Raw genomic sequence first — 16,066 nt, forward strand, 5'->3', positions numbered from 1 at the left:
GATATGCGAATTAAACAGGTGAGTCAAGGTAATGCGTCATTAGCGTAACCCGTCAAAAGCGGATTTCTTAGCGTCCGGGTTTTTGGTCGACCGTTTAAAAAAAACCAAAAAAAAAAAAAGGAACCCAACAAGAACAAGAACAAGAAATGACTTTAATCTTGGAGAGACTCTCGACGTCGAACGAGACCAGCGGCCGCTCGAGTGGGGCGTGCGCGCACATGCGAGCGCTCGGATTATGCGATTGGACGCGCTCGGTCTCGTGGAGAGGTTCCATTTTGGTTATTTTGGCGGGGGGGGGGACATCGCAAGCTTGAATTAACATTCAGAAGAAATTGCGGCTGTTTGTGTTTTCATCCTGTTCAATATTTATTTCAAACAAAACAATGTGACGCTGATTTTTGATGGCATCCAGTAAATAAGTGGCACCATCAGCTGCGCTTATTAATTATTAAAAAGGCTAAAAACCTCACGAGATATAATATTAATAAAATTTGCAAAAGAAACAATTGAGGCTCAAATATCAAAGTGTACAACAAATGTTTAAAAATGTGCAATGTAAGGTAAAAATTGGTAACATTAATAATATATTATATATATAATATATATATGTAATATTTTTTACATTATTTTTAAATGACAACATAAGTAAAATTTTAAAACACAATTACCGCATTTTGTTTTAATTCAAACTAGCAAGAAAAACTGTTTTCAAACGTAAAGAATAATATTTCATGAACAAACATGCTGATGACATAAGACTAGATAAGAACAAAAAATGAAAACGGCACGGTGACAGCTGGGATAGGCTCCCTGCACTCCCTGCGACCCTCGTGAGGATAAGTGGTGAAGAAAATGGATGGATGATGTGGAAAAAAAAAAGTGGAGTGAACTTGAAAAAGTTGTTCAAAATTAATTAAAAAAATCATAAGCTATAATATAAATGACCTAAAAAAAAAAAAAACACTTGAGGCTCAAATATAAGTGTGTAATAACTTTAAAAAAATGTACAACGTAAGGCAAAAATTGATAACGTAATTTTTTTCAATTATTTTTAAATGACACGTAAATAAAATTTTAAAACACCGTGACAATTTTTTACAATTAAAACTAACAACAAAAACTGTAAAATGAAAGTAAACAACAGAAAAATAATATTTCATGAACAAACATGCTGATGACATAAGAGTAGATAAGAACAAAACTGAAATGGGGCAGCACGGTACGGTGACAGCTGGGGTAGGCTATTGGGACTCTCGTGAGGATAAGCGGGAAAGAAAATGGATGGATGATGTGGAAAAAAAAGTGGAGTGAACTTGGAAAAAGTTGTTCAAAATTAATAAAAAAAAAACCTCACAAGATATAACATAAATGAATAAATAAAAAAATATAAAATAAACCACTCGAGGCTCAAATATAAGTGTGTAATAACTTTAAAAAAATGTACAATGTAAGGTAAAAATATATATTTTTTTTCATTTATTTTTAAATGGCATGTAAATACATTTTTAAAACACCGTGACAAATGTTTTTTAAATTAAAACTAAAACTGTTTTCAACAGAAAATGAAAGTCAACGGCAGAAAAATAATATTTCATGAACAAACACATCGATGACGTAAGACTAAATAAACAAGAACAAAACTGAAATGTGACACAAATCAAATGTCAAAACATTCCATTTTCGAATGCAAACCACAAAATTAAAAAAAAAAAAAAATACATTTTACAATACAAAAACACAAACACAAAACTACGTAATAATCATAACAACGAAAAATGAAACGAACTCAAAGGTCCCGTTTTGAGTAAACACTGCGACCGCTGCACTCCGTGAATCTGCCCCACGGGAAGACAAAAATCATTTGCGCTCTGCGTACGAACGAGAGGTGACACTTACATAACTCTCTCGATATTATCGGGCGAGGGGGTTCCTTTGATATGGAAATCCGCTCGCTAATTTGCCGGCGCTGGTTTTTCCCCGGGAGAGTTAGCGTAGCGCTGCTCGCCGGTCAGAGAAGGAAGACGGAAGAAAGAAGTCGCCCGCCGCTGACATTTCTTTTCATCGCAGCCGAAATGCCAGCGGCGGGCGGCGGGCGACGGGCAAACATTTCATTAGCGAGTCGCCGCGGCGGGAGGTTTTTAGCTCCACGCGAGCCGCCTCGAAGTTAGCGTTCTTCGTAAATCGCGCCAAAAAATGATTTCTGCTCGATTTAAAACTGCTTCAGGAACAGTTTGGGATCAAACATTTTACTACCGACGTGAGGATTTCGGACCAAAATGATCTTTTGAATTATGATTCCCCCCCCCACCCCCCACCCCTCCATTATAAATATTTCAACTTCAATGCCACAATTTGTTCTGATCACTTTTCTCGTAATAATTTTCTCACATTTTGTCACCAAAATTCCTGCAGAGGCAAGAGAAATCTAGCTTAGGAGCCATTATAAATTATTTTCCCTTCCAATTATAATATAGAAAATTCTTAATACTTGATTATGACTCAAAACTTTTTTTTCTCATTTCCTCCGAGATGTATGATTTACTTTCTCCAACTATTACCACTTTATTTTTGTAATTTTAGTTGGCATTATTGCGAGAAAAGAGACGTAATGTTATGTGGCAAAAATATTGTCATCGTACTAAAGTACAAGTATATTCTTGTTACTTTACTGTTTGCAAAAATATGAAAAATATGGCAATGTACAGTATACCGTGCAGATTATATACCAGGTGCGTCAAATTCATTTTTGCCGCGGTTTCCCTTACAGTGCCGTTATGGCTGTGAAACCATAAAAATCCATAACCATCTCATGATATTTAAAAAAGAAATTTATGTATTAGTTTTGGGAACAGAAATCAAGGGTAATGGGGTTTTCCCCGACTATTGTTGTTTGGCAACACAAAAATGCTGGTAATATCTCAACGTTATCATTTATGATATGACAGTTTGAGATTTTGGTACAGATTTGAACACATGATTTGCCTCCGCGGGCCGGATCTGGCCCCCGGGCCTTGGGTTTCACACCTGTGCTATATATAGTCAAATTTTATAAAACACTGTGTTTTTTCATTACAAATGTATTGATTTCCTTGCAGTTTTACCCTCCCCCTTATAATATTTCATCTTTATTCCCATCTTTTTTCCCCCTCCCCTTTATTCTTACAACAGTGATTTTTGTTCCGATCATTTAAATATTCCTGTTGTTTACTTGTAGGCAATACGCAAGAGGATTCTAGCTTAGTACTATTCCAGGTTGTTCTTGCTGCTTCCTTCTTAAAAACTTAAAAAAAAAATAATAATAATAGGGGGTTGAAGTGTCTGCTAATGTGGCGCTAAATGCTAACTCTGACGGACTCGCCGGACGTCATCGCCCGCCGCCGGCGTACCGATCTTCAACCTTTCGAGCTTCATTAGGGTGGCACAAAAAAAAAAAAAAAAAAAAAATCATAATGTTTTTCCTACCCCCCTCCTCGTGTCTGCTATGAAATCCATCCGGAATATTCCTCGGCCAATTAGCGGAGGCGCGCGCGGCAGTCAAAAGAGTTTGCCTCCGGCGACGTTCCAAGAGTTGATCGCGTCAAAAGCCGCGTTGTGTTGTTCGCCTTCGCTCGCCGCCCAAACAAAAAGAACGCTTAGCGTCCGTTTGACGTACGTTCGCTACACGAGTCCGCGAAAGCGCTTATTGCATAACTGGCTTCGTTTAGCTATTAGCAAAGACTCAAAATGAACGCACGCTTCAATAATTGTCGTGTTAGCAATTTTTCAAGTCGTGAAAACGTCCGGGGTAGTTGAAAAAAATGAAAATGGATGACGTTAAAGCGACTAAAAGAATTATTATCAGACATTGTTATTAGGAGAAAAGTCAAATTTTACAAAAACATATATTGCATAACTAGCTTTGTTTATCCATTAGCAAAGACTCAAAATGATCGCACGCTTCAATAATTGTCGTGTTAGCAATTTTTCAAGTCGCGAAAACGTCCGGGATAGTTGAAAAAAAAATGAAAATGGATGACGTTAAAGCGACCCAAAGAATTTTTATCAGACATTGTTATTAGGAGGAAAGTCAAATTTACAGGAACAGTTTGGTCATTTCAAAAGGGAAAGTAGTAAAATTATTGTTATTATTTGTTAAATTATTATTATAATTCTAATTAAATTAAATTATGATAAATCCAATCTGTATTGTGTAAAATTACAATAAGTTAATAAACAAATAATGCGCTATGAATCATAAATATGAGAATAAATACAAACTATTATGAGAAGAGTTTTGTCATTTAAAGAGGGGAAAAAAAGCTGTGATATTGCAGAGCAAATTTCACCTTGTTATATAAATAAAGTTGCATTGTTGGGGGAGTTCAAATGATTAATAAAGCAGCAATATTTTGAAAAAATAATCCTAATTCTGAGAGGGGGAAAAATGTCATGTTTTTTTTGTTTTAAAGATAAGAAATGAGAAAAACAAATTGGAATAAAGTTGGAGACAAGCGCACGGATTGACCCTCGGCCGCTTTGCTTTGGGTTCTCGTTGCTTTTCGTGTCGCCGACAAAATAATCGCGCGTAACTCGGCCAGCGTGTACGCGTCCGCTTGCATTTTTGTGTGTGTTTTTGTTTTTCGATGCTCTCGTGCTTAGTTCATATTTTTGCACGCATAGCAATGCTTTCGCCTCAACGGCGGAGGGCGGTCGCCACGGGAACACGTCAATACCTCGCCGTTAACACCCAACAATGAATTCTTCTTCTCCCCCCCCCCCCCCACGTCCAGTTGGCGCGTGCCGCAAACGTCGGCGTACGTCTCAGCCCCGCCGCCGTCTCCATGGCGACGAGGAGGAGGACGACGCAACCGGGGCTCTTGACACGCGACGGGAGCGAGCAAGTAAGACGAGGGAGCGCCGCGTCGCTTCTCAACTTTTTCTTTCGCTTTTCAAGGACTTTTCTCTTTGCGTTTTGGACCCCCCCCCCCAAAAAAAAAACAAAAAAAAAGTTTATGACTTAAATCGTCAAACGATGAGTGAAATTTAAGAAAGCTCTTGAATGTAATGAATTTGTGAATAAGCAAGAATAAACCACCAATATTTGATAATTTTTCAGGGTTGAAGAAAAGCAAAAAGAAAAGTGGAATACTTTTTTTTTTTTAAAGGGAAAAAATGAGTTAAAAATAATCATCTTGTAACATAGAGGCCAAATTTTCCTCAGCAACTGTGATTTATTTACAATTTTTCTCCCAGTAATGTAACAAACGGTTCCGTTTGATATGGAAGTCACGTGACGTCGTGAGGTGAGGACGACCGTGTCGGGTCGGCGTTTGAAGCTGACGGGAGATTAAAGGCTGCCATTGTGGGGGGGGGGGGGGGGGGGGTGTCGGCGTGCCCTCGCAGCCCCCGTGGGGAAGGAAGCCGCCAGACGTCGCGTTCCCATCGACGGGTTCTCTCCCGCTGAATTTCCATGAAAGTGCGAAGGAGGAAAAGTAGAACAACAAAGCGCCGGGAATCCGTTCAACCTTTTTGTGGCCGATTCGTGCGCAAAACTGTTGCGAAAGAAAATATCGATTACCTTTTTTTTTTTTTTTTTTAGCTGAATTGAATAAAAAAAAAAAATACAATTTAGGTGTTAAGAATTAGGACATTTTAATATGAAATTACATTTTTTGACGACAATGTTATAACTTTTTAAGGATAAATGAATAATTCAATGTGTAATATTAAAATTGCATATTTTAAAACTGATATGGAAGTAATTTATCTTTTTTTTAAAAAAGATGAAATTAAATTTGGAAATGATATTCTAATACGATTTTAAAAGATTGCGTTGCATCAAAATCATTACATTTTAGTAAAACAATTTTAAAATATGAATAATTAAATTTTTTTCCCCTCAAACTGTTTGCTTCTAGGACTACTTGGACATGCAAATAATAAACAAATCATACATTGTGTGATTTCACACGGCGGATATGATAAAAATTTGAAAACCCCCCCCCCCCAATGATATCAAAGCGGGCACGTGCGAGCGACGCTGCGGCGAATGCCAACGCGCAATTAAGCCCCCGCGGGCAGGCGGGGGCCGCGCTTCTGGACCCGCTGAGTTTTCGTTCCAATCAAGCAGCGCCGCAAATGCTTCCACGCTGAGGAAACGTTGAAAATATGATTTTCTGTGGATTCACCCGCTGTCGGGGTCGTGACCGCGTCTCCCTATGTTTTTGTCCCTTTTAAAAAAAATGTTTTTTTAATTCACGTTAATGGACTTTGTAATTTAATTTAATAAACTAAATGATGAATTGATGGACATTTTTATATTTATTGAATGATTTTTTTTCATTATTTTGACATTTTTATTCATGTAATTGGCTATCGATATGAAATATTTTTCCAATTTATTTAATGACAGATGTCATTTCAAATGTAGTTTCATAATTTTGAAATGGGCGGCACGTCGGGCTCACAGTTCTGAGGACCCGGGGTTCGAATCCCGCTCCCGCCTGCGTGGACTTTACATGTTCTCCCCGTACATATTTATTTCGTACATCCCGTCAGCTTTTTGACTATTTTGTATCATTTTTATCCATTAAATAGTCTTTTTAATTATTTACCAGATTTGAATTACGAGTTCATTTCGTGACTATTTGTATGTATTAAGTTGATTTAATATTTAATTGATAACACTGGCTTGTATTTATTCATTGAATGACATCGATCGACATCCACAAAACGGAAGGCGTCCCGATACTTTTGTCTACGTGGCCCCGAGGGTTTCTGGGTAAATGCAACACACGGCGTGCGCTGGAGATGGTCACGATGGGATCGGCGGGGGCGGGGCCTAACTAAGCCAGCGTGACTGACAGAAGGAATCAGGCAGTGAGCATGTCGGCCACTCATATTTTAATAAAGCTAATAAATGAACACCATCTGATGAGGACGCCCAATCCCAACACCCCCCCCCCACCTTCCTCTTTGGTCTTGTCCATCTCTCGTAGTCCCCGTCCAGAATCGCAAACCAGCAGATTGCGATTGTGGCTTTGACGTTCAGTGGTTCCGATTTGATTCCTCAGGAATGTCGCGAGCCGGCCGCCGACGCGAAGGCCGCGCGCACAAACGACAAAGTCAATGAGATTTATGTGCGCGTTTTACATTTGTTATTCCGGGCCAGGTTTTTTTTTTTTTTTTTTTATCATCGAGGACCCGGGTTCAATCCCGGACCCGCCTGTGTGGAGTTTGCGTGTTCCCCCCCATGCCTACGTGGATTTTCTCCGGTTTCCTCCCACATCCCAAAAACACGCGACATTAATTATTATTAATGAACGCTCCAAATTGCCCCTGGGTGTGATTGTGAGCGCAGCCGTTTGTCTCTATGTGCCCTGCGATTGGCTGGCGACCGGTTCAGGGTGTGCCCCGCCTCCTGCCCGTTGACGGCCGGGATAGGCTCCGGCACTCCCCGGGCGCCTTGTGAGGATAAGCGGCGAAGAAAATGGATGGATGGATTTCTTATGCGTTTTCAAGTTTTGTCCACTGAGTAAAAAATCATGGCAAATATGCACGTATTATTTTTTTTTTAATCCTCAGACAACGTGATTTTTCATTATTTGACTGTTCAAAAAATGTTTTTTTTAGATTATGTAGCATATTTTAAAAATTAATTGGTTAATTAATTAATTAGATGTTCCATTTTATTATTTTACATATTACATTTGACATTTTTAACAAATATTTTTTTCATGTATTTTTTTGTATTCCTCTTGAGACAATGTGTACATTTACATGTATTTTTTTGTTGTTGTTATTGTGACATTTATAGCTATTTTGACGCCTGATATACTTCATATATCTTGCATTTTTGGGTAGGCTAAGGTTCAGCAAGCATTATTTTATTTTTTTTTATTCCATCCATCCATTTTCTTTGCTGCTTATCCTCACGCCGCGTGTGACACCTTCCACGTATTTACGGAAGTCACAGTTGGACGGTCACGCCGCCGGTGGTGACTTGAAGCCTCCGTGTTTGATGCTTGTTGCCGGGGGCTAACAAACGAGACTTTCCACGTACCCAAAATATTAAACCCCCAAAAAATTATTGAAGTACTGCTCTTCAGATTCATCAGCGGCGGCATCCGCCGGGACCAAAAAAAGGGAGACTTTATTTCGGGATCAGTCGGGGAAAGATGAAGTGCGAGCGGCTAAAGATAGTGCCGCTATTTTTGCGCGGCGATTAAAGATACATGACCGAATGTCCGGTCGGTGAACGATGACGCCATCGCTCATCAGGGCCGACGCTCCATTTCCTGCGCCGCGTTTGAACGTTGAGGGAGAACGAGGACCTCGCTTTGAAATTCATGGGTTTTTTTTTTGCCCGAAAGGAGATTCAGGATGGAGATTGTGGGCAAATTAACGGTAGAACCAGTTTTTATTTTTTTTTATTTTGGACATTTCTAGCCGGGTGTTATCGTGAAATTATTTCTTGGCCACAGTAACGAGACTACTTTTATCCGAGAGGAGACTGTGGGCATCTGCAGGAAAGTTGACAGTGTGGATAAAGAAATATTAGCTTCTTCATTTTTTTGTTCCTTCTAGTCTGGTCGCTTCTTATATTTGCTTCTTGACCACAGTAACAGGACTAGTTTTATCCGAGAGGAGACTGTGGGCATCTGCGGAAAGTTGACAGTGTGGATCAAATAATGTCAGCTTCTTCCTTTTTTTGTTCCTTCTAGTCTGGTTGCTTCTTGTATTTACTTCTTGGCCAGAGTAACAAGACTAGTTTTATCGAAGAGGAGACTGTGGGCATCTGCAGGAAAGTTGACAGTGTGGATCTAGTAATGTTAGCTTCTTAATCTTTGTTCCTTATAGTCTGGTCGCGTCTTGTATTTTCTTCTTGGCAACAGTAACGAGACTACTTTTATCCGAGAGGAGACTGTGGGCATCTGCAGGAAAGTTGACAGTGTGGATAAAGAAATATTAGCTTCTTCATTTTTTGTTCCCTCTAGTCTGGTCCCTTCTTGTATTTATTTCTTGACCACAGTAACGAGACTACTTTTATCCGAGAGGAGACTGTGGGCATCTGCGGAAAGTTGACAGTGTGGATGTAGTAATGTTAGCTTCTTCCTTTTTTTGTTCCTTCTAGTCTGGTTGCTTCTTGTATTTATTTCTTGACCACAGTAACGAGACTACTTTTATCCGAGAGGAGACTGTGGGCATCTGCGGAAAGTTGACAGTGTGGATGTAGTAATGTTAGCTTCTTCTTTTTTTGTTCCTTCTAGTCTGGTTGCTTCTTGTATTTATTTCTTGACCACAGTAACGAGACTACTTTTATCCGAGAGGAGACTGTGGGCATCTGCGGAAAGTTGACAGTGTGGATGTAGTAATGTTAGCTTCTTCCTTTTTTTGTTCCTTCTAGTCTGGTTGCTTCTTGTATTTATTTCTTGACCACAGTAACGAGACTACTTTTATCCGAGAGGAGACTGTGGGCATCTGCGGAAAGTTGACAGTGTGGATGTAGTAATGTTAGCTTCTTCCTTTTTTTGTTCCTTCTAGTCTGGTTGCTTCTTGTATTTATTTCTTGACCACAGTAACAAGACTAGTTTTATCCGAGAGGAGACTATGGGCATATGCAGGAAATTTGACAGTGTGGTTAAAGTAATATTAGCTTCTTCATTTTCTTGTTCCTTCTAGTCTATTTCTTGGCCACAGTAACAAGACGAGTTTTATCCAAGCGGAGACTATGGGCATGTGCAACAAAGTGGGGACTGCGGAGTATCATAAATGCTCACAAACAACAACAATGGAGGACAAGGAGAACCTCCTGTAATGGCTTACGTCCCCGCTGTCTCAATACTTTTGCTCATAGGGCCTCATCTTATTAAAGCCGACGCGTCTAATCACATGTGACAGGAAATTAATTTCTCCCGTCGCAAAGCGAACCGTCACGCTCGCGATATTTCATCTTCGATTAGCGCGCCCGTCCGCCGGCGACGCGAGCGAAGACGGAAGAGCGCCGCAAGCTAATTGTTTCCAAAACAAGGGAGGAGCAATCGATCGCAGAGCCATCGAGCGGGAAACAAAGAAGTTGATCATTTGATGAGATCATAAAGTAATTTGTGAAATTTAAAAAAACATCAAACAAGATAAGGAATTTCATATTTTGGCTCTAATGGTACTTTTTCAGAAAGTTCAAAATCTAATAAAGCAATCAAATGTGTTTATTGATTTATTACTTTTGCATTGTTTGGGACAGTGCAGTAGTTGTGTATAATGATTCTATCTGGATTTAAAAAAAAAAAAAATTATTACACGTGTCTTTACATGATTCGACGCACAGAAAAGTTATTAATAATTATATCTATCTGAAAAGACATACAAGTCTGGCGTTTTGCTTTAATGTGTACTTCTCCTGCTTTAAAAGTAATTTTTCCAGCACGGCGCTAATAAAAAGCTTATTATTCTAATATGTCATAAAAAAAAAAAAAAAAAGCTTGAATTTAATCTTAATGATTCATCCCTCAGCATCAGCTGCTACACTTTTGCTTTTATGAGCTTCTGGCGTGTTGCGAAAGGATTCCGTTCAGCTTTCGGGAATAAACGCTGACAGCGCACGGAATATTCCGTCTTACGATTCCGCAACCGTCCGAGCCGATCGCGTCCGCGTTCTACTGGGGACCGGTTGCTAAGCAACGCCGGGGGGGGGGGGGCGCGATTGGGTTATGAGGGTGGGAGGGGCTTCGGGTAAAGGGTCTGGCTGCCATTGATCAAGGCAGCCAATCGAAGGTTGTCCGTGAGGGGGTCATAATGTTTGGGGGGGGGGGGCATTTTTATCATTTATTTTGATTTTGTTTTGTTACCGTCATGAGCTTGAAGAGGTGCCACTCGCGGTCTGGCATTCGGTTCTATCAAGGTGAGGGAGGGACCCCGGGGTGACTCCACGGGCCGGCCAGTACCGCTCACACCGCCAGCGGCTCGATTTTGATCTCGTCGCTCGGACTTCCCGGAACAAGCCGCGGCGCGTAATCGGACATCTCGGCGGTTGTCCTTCGACGTGCGGTTTTGTTTTGTTTTTTTTTTTCACGTTAGGAATCGTGTTTTTGTTGATAGAACCGGGTCAGAATCAAAAGCCAGAAGTTACATTTTCGATGCCGTTTGTTCGTTCCTTAGTTGGGTTACGCAAAAAAACGGCGTCAAATATTTTGGGGCAACGTTATAGAGCGCTGGCGTGGGTGCAAAGACAAAATCGATTCAATTTTTGAATGGGATCTGGCAGGAGGTGCAGGATTTCCTTTTCGGATGAATCGTGAAAGTTTGCTACATTATATATATATTTTTTAATACATTAAAGCCTCTGTTTTCGAACGCAAATTTCAAGGTTTTTTTTGCTCCCGTTTTCTAACAAAAAAAAATTATACGGCAATGCGCTCCCAGCCTAGCACACTCTACGACTAAAGCATACATTTTAAGCAAAATAATAAATATATTTCTGAAATTATTTTATTATATTTAGTGTTTAAACTATACCTGTATTTCTATTATGAAGTTTATTATCAGGAAAAGCTCAAAACATGCTTTAAAAAGCCACGTTTTTCTATGCTCAGAACGCATTATTTCTTTTTCCATTCACTGTAATGGGAAACGTCGATTCGGTTTTCCAACAATTCCCTTTTCGAAGTGTTTTCTGCAACGGATTGCGGTGGAGAACCGCTGCCACCTGCGGGGCTGGAGTGCAAACAGCGGTTGCTGTTAAAAAACGAAATATTGAAGTTACATTTTCACTGACATTTGAATTGTTCATCATTTGGGTTATGAAAAAAAATGTGTGAAAGTTACTTGGTGGCTAAAGAACAATTTCTTAAATTTTTAATCAGCCATATTTTGAAGCTTTTCATTATGGGATGTTACGGTCCGCTTGCACTGGGGCCAATTGTGGTCACTCAATTTTCTAAGTGTAGCCATGGCAACCATTTTTTTTTTTCAAAAATGAAAAAGTTATCATTTTGCATTCAGACAACCTTTGTGACATCATCAACCTTCAACTGCAGCCTCGCCACCCTAACTCGCTCGTCTGTGTGACCATAATTTTTTTTTTTTTAACCACAAAATTACATCCAATATTTTTGTCGTGTCATACAAAGCTTTATTTATTATTATTATTTTTGAATTTGCTTTTGAGCGGCGCCGTCCTCAATGGCGACCAACTGGCTGTTGAAGTTCTGGGGAGGTGTAAAGCGCGGCGGTCCCACGAAGGGGGGGTGGGGGGTGGGGGTCATTCACAGCCACACTGGTGTCATCATCGCCATGGAAACCGGGGGCTTTTGGACTCGACGCCAAACATTGTTCCGTGATCGGAAATTTAAAAAAAAAAATAAAAATGAAGAAAGGGAAATCGCTTTTTTTTTGTTGTTGTTTACAAAAATTTATTCCAACAAATCTTGCAACACTTAACCGGATCCTCTAATAATGACGACGTTCGGCACAGTAAATATCACTTTTTTCGCATATCTTTCATTTTCGTAAGGCTTTCGGCTCTTATCACACACGTTTTCTTTCCTTCCACTTTACAACAAACCAAAAAAAAATAATAATCATTTTTAACAAATTAAAACAAGCAAAAAAAAAAAAAAAAAAAAGGTTGAAGAGGGGAGGATGGAGGGATGGAGGGATGGATGGACGGAGGGCGGGCTGGAAATGTGAGCCGACGATGTGCAGCATTGGAGGGCCACTTAAATAGCCATCTGTCATCCAGGGCCATTTTTTTTTTAATATCTTTTTTAATTTTTTTTAAATCTTTTTTTTAAAGAGGGATGGTTGGGGGAGTTGATGCGAGGTGCCGCGAAAACCGCTTCCTGCGTCACAAAGCCTGGAGGAGAGTGCACAGCGGTCAGCACACACACACACACAAAAAAAAAAAGCATCCGCCACACGGAACAGCGACGACGTCGTAAAAATTAAAATGAAATAAAAATGTCAAGCGGGACATTGAGAGCCTCTCGGTCGGCCATTTTGCCGCGGTCGGGAAATGGCAGGCGCGAGTGTGCTTGTGTGCGCGTTGTGGTGAGTCAGTGCATTTTTTTTTCCACCCCTCACTTTAATCATGCGATACAATTTCTTTTATTATTGTTATAATTATTTTTTTACACATTTTTTTTTGTTTTTTTTTTTCCTGACAGAAGAAGAGAAAGGGAAGCGCACAGAAGCCGGCCCAGAAGGTGCAAACGTCATGCGTCTCTCGCCAGGGACAACCATGTAACAAGTATCGTGTTTTGTTTTTTTTTTTCTTTCCAAGTCGGTTCCGTTTCGAAGGCCGTTTGCGAGTTCGTTAGCGGGTTTGAGCGGGAAACAACCCAAAATGATTTTGAGAAACTTTGGCAGGCGTCGAAACTGAGGCAAAGGAAGAATTTAGCGAATTTTCAAAGGGGATCCGGATTGAGGGGGGGGAGGTTTTAGGCCCCACCAGCAACATTACTGCCTCCTACAGGACTGGAGTGGAACTGCAAACGTACTTTTGTTCAAATTGGATTCAAGAAATCTCTTCATAAAATTAACGCCGGTTATTTCTTCATTTTTTTTGGGCTTGGTAGGGCAACATACAGACAGGAAAAAAAAATATTTTCGCCCGGATCCAGATGAGGGCGCAAAATCTCAGTTAGCTACTACGATCTGGTGAAGTATCACCAACGACGGGACGGGAGTGGACTTGCTTTCGGATAAATGTCGTTTCGGTGTATGTTACGCAAAACAACAACCAAAAATGATTTTGAGAAACTTTGGAGAGCGATGGCACTGAGGGCAAGAAAGAATTTAGCGAACTTTCAAAGGAGATCCGGAGTGAGGGGGCAGATTGTAGGCCCTAGCGAGCTTGGAGCAATGACATTACTGCCTCCCACAGGACCGGAGTGGAACTGCAAACGTACTTTTGTTCAAATCGGACTTGAAAAATCTCTTCAAGATATTAACGCCGGTTATGTAGTCATTTTTGGAGTCGGCAGGGCAACATACAGAAAAAAAATATTGAATATCGAAAAACTTTGCGACGCGCAACATCTCGGTTAGCTAGTACGACCTGGTGAACGGATAAATGTCGTTTCGGTCTATGTTAGCCGTGATTGGTGACATCATTTTGGCATACGGACGGACAACGTGCATGTTTTCACTTTTGAGCGCTACTATCTTTTCATAGTTTTTTTTAATATTGATACTTATTATATGGTCAGAGAGACGCACGCTTAAAAAAAAAAACCCACGAGAACAACGATTTTGTTACGTTTTGTTTCCACAGACGCCAACACAAGTTTGGCACTTGACAAGAGTGAAAAGTTTTAGTAGAAGTAAAAGACCCCAAAAGAAAATCCTCAGATTCGGGGGACAGATGAAGGAATTTTCAGGGGGGGGGATCAAGAACGGGGGAGACGGCGAGGCCGGCGAAAGAACCGAAAACCCCACCAAAAAAAAAACTCACCAGTACTTTTGTGGGGATCTTTTTGAGACAGTCCCCCGCAAAAGCCTCCGAGTCATCCCCGTCCAGGAGAGCCTCAAAGTCTACACCGGTCAAATCTAAGTCCTCAAGTCTGTTTTGGATAAACGACACGACTACAGCATCTTAACGTCACAGGCGGCACAGTGATTGTCTTTTAAAGCATTTTGCCCAAAAATCCTCCCCCAGGTCCTCCTAAATGTTTAAAAGACACACACACAAAACCCAAAACATCCCCATTGGAAGTACGCGACGTGTCCAAGTGCTTTTAAAGTAGAAAATAAAACAGTATTATTATCAAAATATTCATTTTTAATGGCTTCCTTCGTACATAAAAGCGCTTGACGTGTTTTCACAAGTAAGCCATCCGGCGTCCTTTGTTGTTCCTAACCCTCTGCCTGTACCTTTTCCCCAGCACGGCGGCCAAATACTTCTTGACCGCCATCTGCTTGCGGTAGCGGCTGTAGCTGTCCGTGAAGATGCCGTCCGAGTGGCGCTTGGACAGCGGGTCGCCGTTCTCGCCCGGCGCCTTGCCCAGGCTGCGAGGGGGGGCACACAGAACAAAACACCCCACGGAGTCACCACAACTGGCCGCTCACAAGGACGGGAAAAGTACGACTCGGCAGGTACGTGTACTGCGTTGGGGAAAACGTGTCAAAGTCGAGGGACGGGGGCCCCGATCTGGCCCCGCCGCACGATTTCGTGTGGCCCGCGGGAGGGAAATCTTTCTGTGATTTGGGTGAAAAATCTGTCATCGTCCAAGGCGCTCATCCCCGCGAGGGTCGCGGGAAAGCCGGAGCCCGTCCCGGCTAGCTACGGGCGGGAGGCGGACTGCGCGCTGAACCGGTCGCCAGTCAGTCGGAGGGCGGGAATCCACCCCACGGCGCCCGCGCCAACGGCAGGAAATGAAGGCATGTAAAAAAAAAAATATGTCAGTTGTGTTGGCGGCACGGCGGATCAGCTGGTAAAGCTTTGGCCTCGCAGTTCTGAGGTCGCGGGTTCAATCCTGGCCCCGCCCGCGTGGAGTTTGCATGCTCTCCCCGTGCCTGTCCCGTTTCCTCCCACATCCCCAAAAAACATGCAACACCCTCAATTGCCCCTAGGTGTGATTGCGAGCGCGGCTCGGCTGTTTGCCTCTTATGTGCCCCGCGATTGGCTGGCGACCGCCTCCTTGTAGATGGGCTCCGGCACTCCCCGCGCCCCTCGTGAGGATAAGCGGCAAAGGAAATGGATGGATGGATGTAAATAGTGGGTTTTTTTTTTTGTGTGGAAGGTACATAAAGGTGTAAAAGTAGCGGAGGTAAATTAAGGAAATCAATGTACATAGTTGCGACACAGACGCTATGCAGGTAATTATGCTAGGAGGTAGCAAAATTAAGGAAATTGAGATATGAAAGTATTTTCGCATGTCAGCAATTATGCTGAAATAAAAGATAAACGGCGGAAATCGTTTGCACGCAGTTATGATGAAGCAAAATAGTTGGTTAACAAAACGATGGCGAGCCGGACAGACGGCGTCGGCGGAGTATTCCGACGACGGGCCAGATCGCTCGGCGCAACGGCGCAAACGTGACACGCCGGCTTCTTACCCGACCCGCTTGGCCATGAGGGAGTGGAGGT

General features: G+C 41.6%; 1 protein-coding gene across 10 annotated transcripts in view; it reads left to right on the forward strand.

Annotated features, from left to right (window-relative positions):
- LOC133492495 (tyrosine-protein kinase Yes-like) overlaps nucleotides 1-16,066 on the forward strand; it is a 40,901-nt gene that overhangs the window by 8,198 nt on the left and 16,637 nt on the right. For 4 of the 10 annotated variants that reach the window (XM_061804756.1, XM_061804748.1, XM_061804757.1 and 1 more), the window contains 3 exons: nucleotides 4,770-4,880; nucleotides 13,143-13,181; nucleotides 14,862-15,072. In XM_061804756.1, coding sequence (XP_061660740.1) covers nucleotides 14,926-15,072 — 147 coding nt within the window. In that variant the 5' untranslated portion in view covers nucleotides 4,770-4,880; nucleotides 13,143-13,181; nucleotides 14,862-14,925. Of the gene's footprint in view, nucleotides 1-4,769; nucleotides 4,881-10,834; nucleotides 10,880-13,142; nucleotides 13,226-14,861; nucleotides 15,073-16,066 lie in introns of those variants that run through there. The other 6 variants (XM_061804750.1, XM_061804753.1, XM_061804749.1 and 3 more) reach the window with 5 other exon arrangements.

This window comes from Syngnathoides biaculeatus, chromosome 19 (genome assembly GCF_019802595.1).
Source record: "Syngnathoides biaculeatus isolate LvHL_M chromosome 19, ASM1980259v1, whole genome shotgun sequence".
NCBI lineage: Eukaryota > Metazoa > Chordata > Actinopteri > Syngnathiformes > Syngnathidae > Syngnathoides > Syngnathoides biaculeatus.